Genomic DNA, 19316 nt, shown 5'->3' with positions numbered 1-19316 from the left:
TCAGGAAGTAGGAGCTGATGCAGAAGCCATGGAGGGATGTTTCTAACTGACTTGCTTCCTCTGGCTTGCTCAGCCTGCTCTCTTATAGAACCCAAGACCACCAGTCCAGGGATGGCACCACCCACATGGGGTCCTCCCCCCTTGATCACTGATTGAGAAAATGCCCCACAGCTGGATCTCATGGAGCCATTTCCCCAACTAAAGCTCCTTTCTGTGATAACTCCAGCCTGTGTCAAGTTGACACACAAAACCAGCCAGGACAATTTAGCTCACAGTTTCAGAGGGTTTGTACGTGGTCACTTTGTTCCGTTGCTGTGGACTTGAGGTTAGGCTGGACACACGGCAGGGTGTGTGTAATGAAATAAAGCAGCCTCTCTCACAGCAAACAGGAAGAGACCTTTGCAACACAGTCCCTAAGGACACACCTGCAATGACATACTTCCTTTAGTTCCACCTCCTGCTTTTCCACGGGCCATGAACCTGTGCAATCATTATTAACCTTTGATTAGGCCAGACTCTCAGGATCCAATTACTGTCCCAAAGTCCAGCATAGGGCAAAACAAGGAGCAGGGAAGGTGTGTGTGTGTAAGCTTTATCACTATGAAACAAGTTTTGTGTGTGTGTGTGTAAGCTTTATCACTATGAAACAAGCTGTGTGTGTGTGTGTGTAAGCTTTATCATTATGAAACAAACTATCTGGGGCTGTACATATGTGCAGACACTGGGTCTTGAAGCATCAACAAAGCTCACATTTCATAATTTTTCTCTTGGGTGTGAGGTGGGTGAGGTGTCTGAACTAGGAGGAAGGATTATTATTTTTATGATAATTACAAAGATAATGTAAATTCTTTGTAAATGTAAATACAGGAACTAATATCGTCAGTGTTTGTTGCTATCTTGCACTTGCCTATGTTACATTCGGAACCGCATGTATTCAAATTTCAAGGCATTATCTAGGGCCCTAGGGATTCCATTTTGGGGGGAATATATGCAATTTAAATTCATTTAGGGTCTCGATTTTTCTTCCTCTAAAACAGTATTTGATCTGGCATCTACTTTCTTATAGTAATCATATAATCCCTTGATTTGAATTTCTTTTTGCTGCTGTACACGATCACGAGACGTCGCGGACAAACTAGAAGCTTAAAGTTAAAAGTTGGGATTTCCAGTAAACTGGGGTGAAGAAGGCGGCATCTAAACCACGTCCCGGTAGCTCCGATATCGTGGTTCCCGCCCCCTCCCTGGCTCGCAGCTCGCTCGGGAGGCATCCCCAGCGTGATCTCCTCGTGCGGGTCCCCCGTGCTCACACTCGGCTGCTCGGAGGCCCGGCCTGAGTCAGCGCAGCGGCCGAGAAGTTGGGCGCGAGGCGCAGGGCGGGGCTTCCTCCTCCGACTCGAGCCCGGCTCTACTTTTCCGAGTCCGCGTCTCTTCCTCCGTCCGGGCGCGTGTTGCTTCAGCTCCGACCGGGCAGGCGTGACAGACGCAGACCGTGAACGCCAGAGTCCGGGACCGCGCGCTTCGGGGAACCTCTCCGCGGCGGCCGGGGCAGCCCGGCTCAGCTCGGCCGCACACAGGCTCCCCAGGAGCGGCCGCGCGTCTCCTCGGGCCCGGCCCGTCCTACCTACACCTCGCCGGTCGCCGCAGCATCCCGGGCTATGGAGACCGGCTCCGACTCAGGTCAGAGGCCGCGAGCGTGCGGCTGTGGGACTGTGGCTGAGGTGGGGTTGGTCCGCCGCGGCTCCGCTCCGCTCCGCGCGGGGAAAGCTTGGCGGCGGCAGGTGGGCAGGACGAGGCGCGAGCGAGCTAGCGAGGGCGGGCGGGCGCGCGAGCGAGGGGCCGGCGGAGGGGGAGGGGAGCATGGCTCAGCTCTTTCTAAATATAAGAGCCGGCGTTGAGGCGAGCAAGCCGGGCGCCGAGCCGAAGAGCCGCCGCGCGGTCACTCGGCCGCACGGGCGGCGGCGGCGGCTCCTCAGAGGCGCGAGGCTGAGGGAGCTCCGGTAGTCGCAAGCTCGCGAGGCGCGGCGAGAGCTACGCTCGCAGCGCAGAGGACGCCGGCAGCGGGCGGGCCTCGAGGGCGCAGCGCGGCCCGCGTGAGAGACCCAAGGCGGCCCCGGGCCCCTGCGGCACGGCACGGCGCGGCGCGACACGGCGCGGCGACGGCCGCGAGCCCCCCTCGCCGTCCGCCCGCCCCTCCCTCGCTCGCTCCCGGGCGCAACATGGCTGCGGCCGCCGCCTCCGCCTCCCAGGACGAGCTGAGTAAGTGCGGCGCAGAGGCTGCGGCCGTGAACGGGATTCAACTCCACGCAGGACCGGGCCCCACTGGACACTGGAGGCCGGTGGGGCGCGGGGCCGGGCCGGCGGGTGTGCGGCGGTCTCGGCGTGCCGGGGGCTGGGGCGCTCGGGCCTGGCGGGAGGGCGGGCGAACGGGCGGGCCTTCGCCGCGGGCGCTTGTAGGCCGCAGGTTTGCACTGTCACGTCGTGAAATTGAAACCAGAGTCCTGGGCTTAGCTATCCCTGCTGGAAATCAGCTGCGGCCCGGGCTTGGGGCGGGGGAGGGGGATCCCGGCCCACTGATTTGCTACCAGAGCTGGCGCGCGGCCTGTCGCCCCAGGTCGGATTGTGTCCACCCGTCCGTCCCGTCTGACCCCCGCAGATCCCTGGATTCTGACTGACGGGCGAATTCTGGAAATGGAGCTTTTGGGAAGGGGAGAGGGTGCCTTTTCCCCCACATCCAAGCAATCAGCAGAAAGGTCACAGATTGGAGATGACTTTCAGGTTGAAGCGGTTAAGACCAATAGGGCCGCTGTTAATGGCAGAAAAAAACAAAACAAAACAAAACAAAAAAACCAAAACGCAGGTGACGGAGCTGTCAGAAAGGGGAGACTCCCACTCCATGCCAAGCGTTGCGATTTTCCAGGGGATGATGATCCAAGCTTGCTGAGAGCAGTGGTCGCCCTTAGTGCCAGGCCTCCCAGCTGGCTGCCAGTATTGCACTCTATGCTTTGTGGGAAGTGTAGTTCTAAGATGTTGTTGGCCTATTCTGGGGTCATAAATATTTAGTTTTTGTGGGATATTCAGAATAATTTGTTGCGTTTTGGGTGGTTAGTTCAAATTCTTTAGGGTATTTAAAGAACACCCCACTCCCCTATGTTGCCCTTCAGTAAAGACTAAGAAAGAAAGGTGTTATTTGAGGATGATGTGTATTTTAAATGCCAGCATGGGTTGAGGTGTTGTAAGCTTGTGTTTGTGAAGCTTATGTTATTAAAGCGTCTCAATCGCCATGTGAAAGTAGTTAAACTTAATTTATGTTTCTTTGGTGCTTGGCAGTTGAAAGCTACTTTTATGAATGTGATCTCACTTTTACCCTCATAACAACCCTGTGTGTCAGGTAGGTAGGAATTATCTTTGTTTTAAAGAGGACGCATAAACGTTTAGAGGGATTAAGTTCCTTGGCTGCTTTGAACTGGTGGAGCAGGAGTACTAGTTGCTCGTTTAGAATGTGAAGTACACGTTTGGTATGGCTCTGGGAAGAAAGGAGAATCTGAGGAGATCAAGACGAGGTCTCAGGGTGTGGAGAGGTAGGTAGATGTAGGTAGCCACTGTGTTGTTTGCCTGTCATTCCCAATGGAATCACCATTTGACCTTTGAAGAGACCAATTTCTCAATTTTATTTTTGAGTATTTTTATTGTGGTAAGATATGCATCATAAAATTTATCATCCTGACCATGTTTTAAGTGTGAAGTTCAGGGTCACTGTGTACATGCAGTCTGTTGTGCAGTCACCACCTCCATGCATCATCAGGATTCTTCATCACTGTTAAACAGCTCCTTCTCTCCTTGAATCCCTGTCAGCCACTTTTTTGCTTTTTGTCTCTGAATTCCACTAGTCAACTTTTCACTGTGTTTGTTTTATTTTTGGTGTGTGGTTGTTTTATATCATTTAGCATAAAGTCTTCAAAGTTTATCCTTGCTATAACATCTGCCATAATTTTCTAAGATTGAATAATGTACTCTTGCACATAATATATTTTCTTATCCATTCGTCTTTCTATGGACAAGTTGCTTCCAAATTTTAGTTGTCATACATAATGCTGCTGTGGGTCCCCTTTGAGTTCTTTTGGGAATACGCCATTAACTTTTGAGGAACTGTCTTTTTTTTGTCTTTTGTGGTTCTGGGGGTTGAAGCTAGGGCCTTTCGCATAGTAGGTGAGTGCTCTACCACTAGTCACACTCCCAGCCTGCCATATGTCTTTTTCCCAGTGACCATACCATTTCATGTTCCCACCAACTTTGCATAAAGTGTTTCACGTCTCCATGTTATTGTCAATAAATATTATTTTCTGTATTCTTACTAGTACCATTTTAGCAGACACCAGGTCATCAGATATCAATCTGAAATAATATGTATTTTAAAATTGACATGTCTCATGGTGTTTGGGTTTCTGTTGTAACACTAAGTACATTATTAACATTTCAGTTAATGGTAGAGATGGGAAAGAAAATGAAAAAGAATTAACAATTTGGAATGGCTCAAGTGTTTCTGTATCTACAGTGTGTACTTGTATATCAAGTACCCGGGTGTTAAGATGCGATAGTATTTCTGGTTAAAGGATTTATTTGGATTAACAGGAAATATTAAAAGTTAGGAACAGATATCCCAATTCTAGCTATTCTGTTTTCTTTGGTCAAATTACCTAAGAAATTTGTTGATTTAGCTTGTTTTTATTCCGGAGAGATTAAAGACTTGATATTTGGTACCTTTGAGACCATATACATGTGCTCAGTTAAGACATGCCAAGTGAGGATGGTGACATTTTATGGCAATCCCAGACACTTATAAAGCTGAAGCCAGAGCTGCAGTTTGAGGTCAGCCTGAAGTATACAGCAAAAGCCCCCTGCCCTCACTGAAGCATTTTTTATTTCTTCTAAGAATGACTGTATTAAGAGAAGATGAATGGTAAAGGTGCCTTGAGGGTTCCAAGAAAAAGGAGCTAATTATCTGAGCATCTGGTGGTATTTTACTCTTTTTGAGATTGGTCTTGTTATGTTACACTTGCTATTCTCCAACTCCAGAAATCCTCCTGCCTCAGCCTAACAGAATACTAGGACTAAAACTGACTACAGGCTGTTACTACTGTGTCTAGCTTCTGTCATTTCTGTATAATAGATGATAATAGAAGCATTCCTCTGGGTGGCAGCGTTGGTTTTTTACCCTACTATTTTATTATGGAACTCAATACTCAGAAAAACTGAAAGTGAATATTTATCTACTTACCACCTATATATATATACCACCTGGTGGCATGCTGCTGAGTTACGTTGTCTGTCTTCTTTTATATACGATCACTTTTAATTATATTACTATAGTACACTGTAACTCCTGAGTAGCAAAGCTGTTATTCAGTACAGTCCTCTTTCTGTTATCCCTTTTTTCTTTCCCCTCTCCCCCCTTAAGACAGAGTGTGGGTATATGGCCCAGGCTAGCCTCAAACTGTTGGTTCTTTCTATTGAAATTACAGGCATGCACTACCATGCCCAGCCTTTGATTGATTGAATGATTGAATGATATAAAACCTTTGAAGTTGCAAGTGACCAAAAGATAGGAAGGCACGATAGTTTTCAGTTTTGTTAGATTTTATGTTCCTTTTAAAAAATATTTAAATCTTATATATTTTACTTTGAATCATATGGTTATAACAATAATAGTAAAACTAATGTTTTTTTAGAGTACCTACTCTCTAGTACTCTAGAGAGGTACTCTAATTTGTACCTACTTACTGACTCAGAGTAACTGTGAGTTTGGTGCTGTTCACCAAATGGTACCGTTATCTTAGGGCATAGTTAGGGCTTGAACTGAGGTTCTTTGATTTAAAAAATTATGTCCATTCTGCTCTGTCAGCTGTTAGCTTCTTTACAGTTATAGAAAGAAGTAGTTATATTTTCAATTTTTTTCTTTTACTCTCTTGTATAAGGATCAAAATCAGCGTATGTTGGGGAAGGGTTCTGTTGTGGCAATGTTCTGTTTTTGATGAGCAGAATGTGCTTTTGGATAGTATGCGGAAAAAGAGATTCATTAGTTTATATTAAAAGTGTTTTTAAAATCTAGTTTGTAATTCCTTATGTCTGGTTTTCTTTGTATTTAGGCTCATATTTGCAATTGGAATGAAATTCAATAGAGGGCAGATAACTAGGCTTTATTCTAACATTCTCCTTTGTTGGTTTATGGAAAACCCAGCACTGTAACTGTTTCAATAGCTGGGAGAGGTGCTCTGGACAGAGCAAGAAAGGACTCTAGTTTTTTCTTGGTCATCTGCTTAGTAGCTTCATGATCTTGGCTTATAACTATTAGGTGGCATTCAAGCCTGATCTTTGTTGGTTTATGGACAACTCCTTGTTGAAGAAGCAACAAATAATATTGAAGCGTATATTGTTGAATTTGTTCACAGCTATGGGAAACCATCAAATAATCCACATTCCATCAATCTTCAGAGAGTTTTTTTTTTTTTTAAGAGGATGATATGTGGCAAGCTGGTATGTAGTTGTATATTTGAACAATTAATTATTTGGGCATACAGAAATAGTTCTTCAAAGATAATAATTGTAATCACAGATATGTAGACTATTGAGTTGATCTTTGTAGAAAAGCTGTCAAGCCTGTATCATTAAATTTTGGTTACTTAAGCAACTAGGAAGTTAAGTTAAAATGGAAAATGACAACAGGAGCTCCTCTCTCTCTCTCTCTCTCTCTCTCTCTCTCTCTCTCTCTCTCTCTCTCTCTCTCTCTCTCTCTCTCTCCACAGTTTATTACTACTCTATTCTTTTTGAACTATGCTTCCAGCAAACTGTTTTAATAAAGGCCAGTGCCAATAGTTGGCATGGAGGTACTTGTTCAGAAGATAGATGTTAAAACTGTAGGCAGTGCTAGTGTGCTCAAATGGTTTGATCCAGTTGTTGATTTCTCCTTTCAGTCCTGGCCAAAACTCTGCTTTGGTGACTGCTATCTTGTATTACATGTTTTATTCACATATTTTCCAATTCAGTAGGCAGGGCTTTTAAAATTGAGTGAGTAATTTATGGTTTTGTCCTCATAGTTAATTAGGCACAGATTTGTATGTCAATATAAATAGCTGATACGATTCATGATATGAAAAATGCTTAATATGTGTCTTTGGAAACTTCAGTGAATGAGTATAGCATTCTATGGTCTTCGGAATAATAGCTTAAATTGAAACATGGAAGAAGAGTAATACTCATGCATTTTAAGAAAAGGCTAAACAAATCATATGATAGGAATGAGGATGTGTTTACTGTGGCTGTGTGAAGAACTAGGAAAAGAAATAAACTGGGTAGTCTGAGACTTGGTTATACAGTGCCTTCATTATTTGGGATCTAGAACAAATTACTTTCCTGAATATTCTCTTCTTTCTTTCTCATAATATGGGGTGATGACAAGAAATAATCATTGTGGGTGTTAAGATAGTTATATGTACAAGTACTCTAAAAACAGTTAAGGAATCTAAATTTACTAACATTTTGGTATGGGGAAAGGCAAGAACAGTACACACTGGGAAGATAGGATGGGGCCTATAGAAATTGGTTGGAAATGTATAGAAATTTTGTATAGAAATGCCAACCAATGTAAAGAGTTTGAACTTAGTAGAGACAGTAGAGAACCAATAGAGTTCCGAAAGGGCTGATATACAACATGAGAAGGTCTATTTTATAAGGATAACAGATAACAGTGGTGAAATAATTAATTGCAAGAATCTACAGATCAAGAGCACAAGATTTACATGGAAGGGATCAAAATGGGTAAAGAAATGTAGGGTCTGAATTGATACAGTGGAAGTGGATTTGACAAGGAGATAATAATTAAAGTCCTAAAGTATATAGAAATGATTGGGTTGTTATTGTATAGGCGAGGGTTATTAAAGAGATGGAAGATTAGGGACGATTTCAAGAATCTAACTGGCGACTGTAGGATAGGAAAATAGGGCAGAAAGTAGTTTTTACACAAACTTAGAGAATTGGAAATGGAGAGGAAACAAAAATAAGATTTTATTCAACCAATTTTACAAATGATTGAATGATGGAGAAATCTTTATTGAATAGTTTAAGGAGAATGGTTTGGGTGGTGACCAGTGCCTTTGAAATTATAGTCAAAGCTGGTTTCAAATTTATTGTTTTATCACTTTTGATTAATGTGTCCTTGAACATAAAACTGCCTGTCTTTGGGTCTTGGTTTTCCCATTTGTAAAAGGGGATTGCAACAAAAGAAGCTTATGGGATTTTAAGAATGGGAAGAAATGATGCATGATACATGTTAAAAACTTGTTAGTATTTGGCACATGGGTTGCATGTCTGTGTGGGAAATTTGATTTTAAAGCTTTGAAGAGGTGGGGGATGATGGGATCATAGGAATGGATGGCTTGTCCAGAAGACAGCTCTTTGGTGTTGTGGATAACCTTGGTTTTGTATTTTGTTGCTAATTCCATTCCTGGGAGGGGCTGCTGACGAGGAGTTAATCACATATACAGGCGCCTTGTGAACCTTCTCCCCACCTTAACTTTTCAAATATAGGCTGGAGCTGGTGATTGGGCAGGAGGAGGGAAGGTGAAAAGTTTTTAGGAGAGAAGGGAGGAGAGAGGACTGACGGAGGAGAGAGGACTGACAGAGGAGGTGGTGGAAGGAGATTGGAGAGAAGCACGTGGCTTGGAGAAAACACAAGTTATATGGGATCTCATAGATGGGAATAGACTAGTGTAGTGGTAGATCTGCCCAATCTAGGCGTGTAGCTTGTATTCCTTTTAATTGAGTTGTGATTTCTTTAACCGGGTAATTTGAGATGGAGATTTACTGCAACACTTTGGAACCTGTGAATATGTAGGGAGGATTGAGATGACAATATTCAAGGAGATGAGTCCTGGGAGAAGTCATGGCTTACTAGAGTTATCGTTATTAACTTTTGTTTTCCTGAGTTTTGAGACAAAATCACACTTTGTAGCCCATGTTGACTTCAAACTCTTGATCTTCCTGTTTCAGCTTCCTAAGTTCTTAAGCATATATATTTCTCAGTTATATCACTGGTAACATGTGTATCGGCTAACTGACCTAATGGTCCTTACAAAACCATTGTATAACTGAGATACTTTCTTTAAATTTAATGTAAGGTTTTAATATACTTATGATATGCACATATTTATGTAAGTTACATGTTGTATTGGTACTGAAGTTTTAAAATCTTTAGTCAGTTATCAGTGTCTTTTGAAGCTTTATGTAGGCTCAAATTCTGTTTATTCAATACCCTTCTTCACCAAATATGATAATCACTTTACTTTTCCTTATTCTGAATGCAAAGGAGGGCATCAAAGATGTTAGCAAGAAATGAAAAGTGCTTATTTTTCTTAAAATGGTAGCTCTGTGTACAATTCTTAATTGTATTTTTTTTTGGTGTTCTAAATAATAGATTCTTTATACAATTGCATATGTACGAGTGGATGAACATACCATTGGTGATCCAGAGGACTTTTGTCAAGATTGGATAAACCATGTATCACATTGATTGTAGAGGTTAGTAGATTTAGTTCCTGAGGATATGTGCATTTTTATAGTAGATTTAAAAATGCATAGATTATTAGGTAGCAATTTTCCCCTAAGATCTTCACTTTTTCTCTTCATTTTTCCTTTGTCCTTTCCTAATTACCTGAGAGAACCAGTGAAGTTCATGTTAGTTTGTATGTGCCTGATATTTCTTTTCTCTGTGGTGATAAATATAAAAGAATGAGCAAAAAAGAAGAAAAAAATCTAAAATTTGAAAATACTAGTTAGCAGTGTGCACAGGCAGAAACAATGGGTGACAGTTTATTACTGATATCTGCTATACAAAAAACATTTCACAGTTTCAGGAACATTATTATGGAATCAATTATTTTAACTTCTGAAGGAGTTAAAATGTAGAAGGCATCTTTATGGTAATTGGGTATTCCTGATTCTGTTACTTTAATATGCACTGTGAATTTTTTTTAAAGCTGTTTTATTCTGTTAGTATTACAAAAGTGTGATTCTAGTTTTGCTTTTTGATGATACTGGATAGTTCTTTGAAACTCCATGTTCAATACTAGTTGACTACTTGGGGTTTAGTAACACCAGTCCAAAAGTCTGTTGTGTGCCTATCTTCTACTATAACTCTTAGACTAATTTAACTGTTATTTTATGACTTTTTAGTATTTATTCTGCTAATTACAGTATATAATGGCTAATTCATTTAAATGGAATTTTGAGGGCTGGAATGTTTTATAAATCAGAATTCAACTTCAGAATAAATATTAGTTTATTTTTGCTGTTTTCTTATCTTTTTCCCTGTGGTGTATAGATGAATAAAAATTGGGAGATTGAAAGACTTGTTTAGTAGAGCAATAAGGGCATTGCTTATTCCATCCTAGATTCTTTAATTGTTTTGGGACCCATGAGAAATGTATTAATTCTTTTATGATATACTGAAGACAAGCAGTCCAAGGAACAAGTGCTAAGATTTCAATTGTGACTTTTTAGGCAGGCATGGTGTGCATGAGAACTCAGACTCAGTGAACTCCAGGGCAGCTGGGGTAATAGTGTGAGATACTGCCTTAATAAACAAAACACAAGCAAACAAAACATTTTAGAAATTTTTGCATCCAAATGAGTAATTAACTGCTGGACTATTATGTAACCTGAATTCTTATGTAGTATCTCCCTCAAACTTGCTTTTGTAAGCCAGAGTAATCCTTTTGCTCTACCTTATTCAAATTAATTTCTTCTTGGTTGCCTGCCAGCTGCTGGCTTTGAGGAGAAAGGCCTTTTTAGAGGTGGGAATGTTTGTGAACTTAAGAGTGTTTATTTATTAGGAATCTGGCACTCATCACGGCATCTTAGAAATTGATGAGTACTCTTGTTAAATTATCTGATCCAGCTGTCAAGCTGCCTTCATGATTTCTTTGCTTTCCTATGTGTATGTGTGAAGAAGTGAGGAGTTGAAGGTAGTAAAGAAATAATCTTGTAGGTAGGGAGCTGAGGTGAGCAGGAAGGGGGAAGCCTTTTTATGGGTCATAGTGAGTTAGTAGGGAGTTTAAAGTAGTCTGGCATCTTAGACAGAAGGCTGGGATTTCATACATACCAGGAAATAGTCTTAACTTTGCCTTGCTTAAGGAGTTTGCTACTAGTTCTTATAGATAAAATACCCATGACTTTTCCTGAGGAATGCAACAGTGTCTATTCAACCCCCTAATATGTACCAATGGCAAACCAAGGAAATTCTACCCAAGTTTAGCTTGGTGAAACAAGGAATTTATTTGGGCTTCTTACAGGAGCCTGGGTGAGGAACTACTTACAGGAGAGCTCATGACTCAAATGTACCTGCTGGATTGCAAAGCATGTCAATTCTCATGACAGTTCATGAACATTGAGTTCCCAGAGCTCCCTGACAGACTTGGGCAGAAAATTTAATGGATGACTCTCCTTTTCTCTGTAATTGTTTACTGCTTATGTAAATGGGAAAGGAATATCATAATGTTTTGGGCTCCTGAGCCTCCAAAGTTTCATTAACTTCATGAATAGTATGATCCTTTTCCCCTCTTTATTTTCAATTTGGAGAAAATAACTATATAACAAGGACTTCCTTAATTGGGCAATGTCTTGGCCTGGAGGACAGAGGGACAAACATGCTTTGATTGCCTTAGTTCTGAGGGGCAGGAGTACTAGGAGTGTTGCATAGGTAAGGACCAGGACCATGATGAGTCCCTCAGACTGTCCTAGCTAGAAGTAGGCAGCTCTTCAGAAACTGTGATGAGTTGTTCATTCTGGGATTGAATCATTCCTTATTCCCAACATACTAGTGTATTTGTGCTTACTATGGGAGTGCTTGGCATTTGTTTTTAAAAAGTATATTTGCATTTAATTGAGTTCCTTTTAAAAAGGCTGAAGTAGGGGCAAACTTTAGGATTGAAGATGGGAGTTCTGATTTCTAGTATTATTTTATGAATAAAGTCCTGCCATCCTTATTTGGGTCTTGTAGGTGTTAGAGTGACAGTCAATGACTTAAAGTGGTATTTAGGAATCAACAGATGGAGTAGACTTTCAGGGTTAGCACTAGTTAGGTTTATAAGAGAATAATCTAGATACCAGTCAAGTCTTCCTTATTTTTCATTTATAGCCTCAAAGTAATTAAAATGGTTTTCAGTGTTTGGAGATGCTCAGTCTCCTCTTTATAAGTCTCTATCATCGCTCCCAGTTGTATGATTTAGTTCTGTTTTTCTTAGCTTGTAGGTTTCCATTGCTGAAAATGCTGCTTTGGTTCTGCCTATTTCAAGTTGATATGAGAACCAACTCTATCTGTTCTATAGTTACTGTTTTCTTCACCCTCAAACATTTCCAAGTACATTATTGAAGCTGAGGTGAGCTATAGGGCAGCCTTGTGTTTAGAACACTTAATTTTCTATGCTTCAGTTGGTCCCCTTGTCATTTCCCTGTTTTTCCTTTTTTTTCCTTTCACTGTAGAATGGTTGTTACTCCCCTGATTTGGTTCAGTACAGTTTTGCCACATACTGGGGAATCTTACTTTCTTGCCATGGTATTAAAACATGTCTTATTTCCAGTCTAATTATGAGATATCACTAGTTTCTCTTCCTATTACAGTTGATAGATGCATAAACTTATAAATAGTTTTCATGATGCATAAAGAATTACTATTCTCTGCATTCAACAAGTATTTGAGCATCTACTTTGTAAAGGAACTGAGTTAAGTTTTTGGATAAAAGAGAGTCATAGGTTTTGAACTTAAGTCGGAAGAAGATGGAGGCATGAGTATGCAATAGGTTAGAGTCTGATCAAATTGTTCTAGAAAAGGAAAGATTGAGCAGTTATATAATATGTAGCAAAAGATGGTAATCATCTGAAGTATAGAAAATGTAAGTGGTGGGGCAGGTGTCGGGAGGGTGTGGGGTTGAGACATAGTTCCAGGATGCCTCCTGAGCTGCATTCAGCAGAAGCTAGGAGTTTTGAAATGCCCACAGAAGAGAATTTAGGAATCAGCATGAAGCAGAATTGGAGTTCATTAACAAAAGATTTTAACATAAATTTAAGCATGGGGATCATTAGAGAGGTGCTCAGAGAAAATAGAAGACAGACATAAGTGTGGATGTGGGTTACTAAAGAGAGAGTTGCAATTACTTGTCTCTCCAATAATTATATAGATGATTTTGGTGAGTTCTGAAGTTTCATCTAATAGCGTTGTTAAGGGACTTAAATGTGGTCATAGGATGGTTTCTGATGTGATGTTGAGTAGGATTACACTCAGTAGAAGTAAACCTTGGGTCACAGGTTTCTTTTCTTCCACCCTGATTTTTTAAGCTTCTGTACTTTGTATCCTACCAGAAAAGGACCATAGTGAGCCCATAGGACCAGGGTGAAAGTGGTATGTGTGTATAGTATAGTGTGTAGCTCATGAATTGGGCCTCAAGTGGGATAGATTTAGATATGTGTAGATAGAGTGAGGTCTAGTGTATCTGTGAGAGTGCACCATGCTGAGTGACTTGCTTGGCCAAAAGAATGGGACTGGGAAAAAATGGATGTGCTGGCACACACTTTGATTCTATTCCTTGGGAGGTGGAAGGAAGAGATCTGGAGTTTAAGGACGGGGCTAGAGCAAGGATGTCTCAGTATTTGGACTGGGAGAATTATGGTATATGTAAGAAACAGTTGAGATTTGAAAGGCTTTGGGGAGTGATAGCATACATAGGGGAGAATGTTCATCTAGGGTAGACTGGCCTGCTCCCAGGAAAGAGTCCCTTTCTGATATTAATTACAGTGCTTTGGAAGCATTTTGTTTTTTAAATGTACTTTATGGAGGTGTGTTTTCTTCTATAAGATCTTTATTTATATTTGGATCAAGTTAAAAGCTGGCTTAAGCTGAGATGGCACCTGTAGTGAATCAAAATAGTTATGGAACTGAGAGGATCCTTTGGGAGAGTCTTGGAATTTCAACTAGAAATTGTTCAGATCTTCTTGCTTTTCCAAGCCTTCATGCCATTCTTTCTTCAGTTCAACTTTCTCTGATTTTGTTATTGATAGGATATAGGCTTGAGATATCTGTATCATATTTGTTAGTTTATGCTTCTAGATTCAACCAGTCAGAGGAGGCTTCTCCCCCCTCCCTTTTTTCTTTTTGAATCCCAATTCTGAATACCTGAAGAAAGTTGCTTCAGAGACCTGTCCTGATATATTTGATACTGGCAGTGGTCAAGGTCAAATTTATGCTGTATACAGTTGTCTCAGGATTTAGTATCTTCTCTATCTTCTTTCTCTGCTGAAACCAAGCTATTTTAGCATAGAAAGGAACATTGTGATTGGAGATGAATGGCCACTTTTTGGTTTACTCTATATAGCCCTGGCTGTCCTGGAACTCACTCTGTAGACCAGGCAGGCCTCAAACTCCGAAATCCACCTGCCTCTGCCTCCCAAGTGCTGGGATTAAAGGCGTGCACAACCATTGCCCTTCGAACTGCCACTTAATTACTTTGTAATCTTGATTGACATAGTTTTTGTAGATGTTTTCATTTCATATAAAATGGAGCTACTTTTACCTACTTGAATAGGGGTTTGTGGGAGAGATAATTCTATGTCTCATTTAGTCATCTTTGGCAAGGTTATGAGTTCCAGTTTTAATTTTTCATCTATAAATGTAGATATCTGTATTACATCATGTTTTTCTGAGACCTAAAAGACCCTATGGTAATCTTACATATAAAATTTTTTTAAAAAGTAACTACTGTTGAGAAGAGTGTTTGTGAATTATTATATTCTGGGATATTTTGTGGTGATTAACCAGATAATTAAAAATAAGCTGTATTAGAGTAGTAATTGGTTTGTTATATGATGGGACATGGTCTAGGTATTTTCAGCTTCCTTTCCAATCTCAGCATCTCCTTAAGCTTCTATTTACTTTTCTGTGCTGGATATTGAAGTCAGGTCTTACACATGCTAGGCAGACGCTCTACCATAAGCTATATTCCAGAGCTCCTCATTCATATTCTGAAATTTATTTTCATAGTCATAAAACTTGATGTTTTTGTTAGAAAATTACATAAAAACAGACTTATTTCTTAGAAATAGCTGTTTTCTTTTTATGGCTCGCACAAAATCATTTATGCTCTTGAAGTAATAAATAAACAAATGGTGGGCTGTATGCTTTTCTTCTTCGCATACATACTGTATGAGGAGTGTTGTAACAGGCAGGCTGTCCTGGAAAGGAAGGTCTCCCTTTCCCATTCCTTTTGTGTTTACCACAAAAGGACTTAGATGTGACTTAGAAATATATCTTTACATCATTTTTCTTACATGGATATATAGCATTGCTGAGCTAGAAACTGTTTTTGTTTTTTTTTCCGGTGTGTGTGACACTTTAAGGTTATTCTTAAGGTTTTGGTACTTTTCCTTAGACCAAATACTCTATCTTATTTTATTCTTTTACATTTAAGATTCTTTAAAAGTTCTGTGGTTAAGATTCTTTCCTTATTCTTGAAACAGAAATTACTTTAATTGTTCTGTACTTTTTAAATAAAGAAACTTATTTTGTTGAAGGAGATTTAAAAATAAAAAGAAACATCAGTGATACATTTTCTTCCCCCTTTTATACACATATATACTTATAAGCAAAATTTTGGTGTGTATGTAATATCTTTAAAACAAAAATGTTTCAAGTAAAAACAAAAGAATATAATGAAGAAATTATGGAGAAGTGAAGACTTGAGTTTGTTTGTGTTTGTTGTAGGGTTGTTACGATGGAACCCTGAATATGTATTAAGTAAATGCTCTATTACTGTCCTTTACCCCTACTTGTTGACTTGCGTATTCTGTCTATTATGAGTTTTGATGTTTTTTTCTACTAGCTTCAGATCCTTTCTTTAAAAAAAAAAAACAAAACAAAACTGTAGAGATAATTCAAATCTCTGTTATTGCTCTTTCCTTCCCCCCTTTTATATTTCTTCTCCCTACTCTCCTAGACATGGTCATTCGTTCCTGTGGTGTTTATATCATGGACAGTATACATATTGCAATTAGGAACTTTATATAAGTATAAGTGTCTTGTACATGCCTGCCTTTCTGACTTGTTTTCTTGCCTTGATCTTAAGATGTTTCCAACATAATGCTATTTATTGTTCATGTAAATATGACTCTTATTTTTATCTCTTGTGACCCTGCTACATTTAAATCATTCCTCTGTTGACTGATTTTTGGTTACTTTCAGTCTTCACTCTTTACTAATAACCCTGTGACTATGAATGGCTTTATGCACACATCTTTGTGCTTAGCTCTTCTCAGGAGATTTGCTCCTCCTACCCCCAAGGTCATGCTATGCAAAGTGCTATGCCTGCCTGCCTGCCTGCCTGCCTGCCTGTCTTTTCTTTTTCTTTCCTTCTTGATTTTCTTTGAATTTTGGGACAGCATATTTGGAACTCACTACACTGGCTTCAAATTTGAGGCAGCTCTCTGGAGTTCTATAAGTGTGAGTATTTCTATTCAGTTTTTTTGTAGCTAAAAACATATGAGATATTTATAATATACTCCTCTTTCCCTTTTTACTTTATAGAACCAGTTTTTAAAAAAACTATCTTGTTGGTATTTTATGATTTATGCTTGAGTGTGTTTCGATCTTTCATTTTCAGATTTTCATTCAAAGCTTAAAATATCTTTGTTTTTAATCCATTATTTTACCTGAAATTAACTTACCTGAAAGTGACTTTTATGATATTTTATTTATTTGTGGCTGCATACCCTATTTCAATTTGTTGATTTGTCTCTCTTTTATTACATATACTCTTAATGATTATAACTTTATAATAAGTTTTACAATGTAGTAGAGTTACTTTTTGTTGGAATTATTGGTTATCTTTGTTTGATATTCCATATTATTTTTATTCACATTCCACCTGAATTTTATAATTATTTTTTCAACTTTCATGAACTCTTTTCTATAGAAAATAATTTGTTGTGGTATATTGTACTATTTTTATAATGCTGGGCTTATTTGTGGACATATTCATTGTTTACCAGATACTTTTTTTAATTATATATTTTTATTTTCTATATTCTTTGTTTACATTCCAAATGATTTCCCCTTTCCCGGATCCCCCCTCCCCATATGTCCCATAAACCTTCTTCTCTCCATCCATTCTCCAATCACCTCCTTCCTTTTTTTCTCTGTCCTTATATTCCCCTCCAATGCTAGATCAATCCTTTCCAGGATCAGGATCTTCTCCATACTTCTTCATGGGAGTCATTTGTTATGCGATTCGTGCCTTGTGTATTCAGGGCTTCTGGGCTAATTAATATCCACTTATCAGAGATTGCATTCCATGTGTATTCTTTTGTGATTGGGTTACCTCACTTAGGATGATATTTTCCAGATCAAACCATTTGCCTAAAAATTTTGTGAATTCATTGTTTCAAATGCTGAGTAGTATTCCATTGTGTAAATATACCACATTTTCTGTATCCATTCCTCCTTTGAGGGATATCTGGGTTCTTTCCAGCTTCTGGCTATTATAAATAAGGCTGCTATGAACATAATGGAGCATGTGTCTTTATTGCATGCCGGGGAATCCTTTGGGTATATGCCCAGGAGGTTTACCAGATATTTTTAACTCTTCTGGTACAAAATAAAGTCTAGGTGGACTCTCTTGGTTAGGGACATGGCCCGGTGTGTGTAAAAGGCATTGAGACAGTTCAATTGAGCCTGTTTGTAGAGCAGAAGGCTTGACTTTATGAAGCCAGGCAGCAGTTTCAGCTGGACGTGGCCCTCAGCTGATTGCTGAGTGAGCCTTCCTACTGAGCTTTGTATGATAAGTATTTTGGAAAGTTAATGTCTTAAAATTGTGGAAACTTAGGTATTTTAATTACAGACTCAACTAACCGGTTCCATCTGATACAGAAATCTGAATATTTCTAGGCTCCCATTCTAGTCATTTGAATTAAGTTATAGTTCAGAGTACCATTGTTTTCTATTAAGAACGTTGACATGTTTTGTAGGATTCATTTCTAGGTACCATACTTTTTTTTTTTATTGTTGTTGCATACATTTTAATATTTCCTTTTCTGACTCCATTCTCATGTATCTCAGTTGGCTTCTTTACTCTGATCCTGTACGCAACATGAACTTTTTGTTCCATATACTCTTTTCGTAGCTGTTATACAAGTTATGAAATACTGGCGGTTTTAAAAAAATCCTGTTTGTTCTTTATATTGCATTTTCATGAACCTTCAGTTCAGTTTGCTTAGAAGTAATAGTGTGTATGTTTTGTGTTGTCCAGGTTTTGTACGCAATATCAAATTTGCTGTAGATTTTACAGAGATATATTTTGTCGGAGTGGTAATTTCTTTCTAGGCTGGTTGTTTTCAAATCTACATTTATAAGTTCTGTTGTGATATTGGGCTTCTGAATTTTCCAGACTCCTCTACCAACTAGCTTCCTGTTTTAAGACTCCCCCTTTACTGCCTCAATGAGAATATTCTTCCTTCCCTCTAGAAATTACATTGTTTTTTCTTTCATATTTGGAGTTTGTGGGAATGGTGCTAAGGATGGAGCTCAGGGCTTGTTTATGCTAAGCACAAACTCTGTCACTGACCACCTTTAGCTTTTCATATTTAGATTTATGATTCACCAGAATTTATCTTCTTTCATGTTTGGTGTGATGAAGTAGGAGTTACATTCTGTTTTCCCATAGTACAATGTAGTTGTTTGTGCAATTTACTGAAATAATATTTACTTACTCTTTTCATTCATAACTTCGTTTTAAAATTGGTGACTTGTACAAGTTTATCTCTTAAGGATGTTCTGTATTTTTTCAACTGATCTGTTTTTGTACCACATTGTACTTTTAATTATTATAGTTTTTGATAAGGTTTGAAATCTTGCTGTATAAACTATTTTTCTTCAGCATTGATTAGTTTGATAAATGCTAGCAATTTCTTTCTCTGGCTTTTTTTTTTTTTTTAAAAGTCTTCCAGGTCATCTTTTGCAAATCTTAGTCGTTTGTAGAAATGGTAGAATCAGACTTTTGTTTAGTACTCTTTAAAATACTGTTGGGTTGATACTGGATAGTATTTTCTGCAGATCAGTTTGGGGAATAATTGACATGTTGTTAGTATAAGTTATAACTCTTATCTGAAAGGCTTAGAAACAGATAGGATGTTTGATTTTTTTGTTTTTAGATTAAAAAAAACTTTATTTATAATGTGTTAGCTTATGGATGAGACCCAAGTCTAAACAAAAAAATGTCTTTATG

The 19316-nt window shown here is 39.2% G+C and overlaps 1 protein-coding gene across 5 annotated transcripts in view; it reads left to right on the top strand.

Moving 5' to 3' along the window:
- The first annotated feature begins 1432 nt into the window (after nucleotides 1-1432).
- Ecpas (Ecm29 proteasome adaptor and scaffold) overlaps nucleotides 1433-19316 on the top strand; it is a 125867-nt gene continuing 107983 nt past the window's right edge. Inside the window, exons 1-2 of one of the 5 annotated variants that reach the window (XM_052176549.1) lie at nucleotides 1433-1677; nucleotides 9467-9570. In XM_052176549.1, coding sequence (XP_052032509.1) covers nucleotides 9549-9570 — 22 coding nt within the window. In that variant the 5' untranslated portion in view covers nucleotides 1433-1677; nucleotides 9467-9548. Of the gene's footprint in view, nucleotides 1678-1911; nucleotides 2257-9466; nucleotides 9571-19316 lie in introns of those variants that run through there. The other 4 variants (XM_052176550.1, XM_052176548.1, XM_052176552.1 and 1 more) reach the window with 4 other exon arrangements.

The sequence above is a fragment of the Apodemus sylvaticus genome, chromosome 3 (genome assembly GCF_947179515.1).
Source record: "Apodemus sylvaticus chromosome 3, mApoSyl1.1, whole genome shotgun sequence".
NCBI classification, from domain to species: Eukaryota; Metazoa; Chordata; class Mammalia; order Rodentia; family Muridae; genus Apodemus; species Apodemus sylvaticus.
The sequence above is the reverse complement of the archived record's forward strand: the minus strand, read 5'-3'. Positions and strand labels throughout refer to the sequence as shown.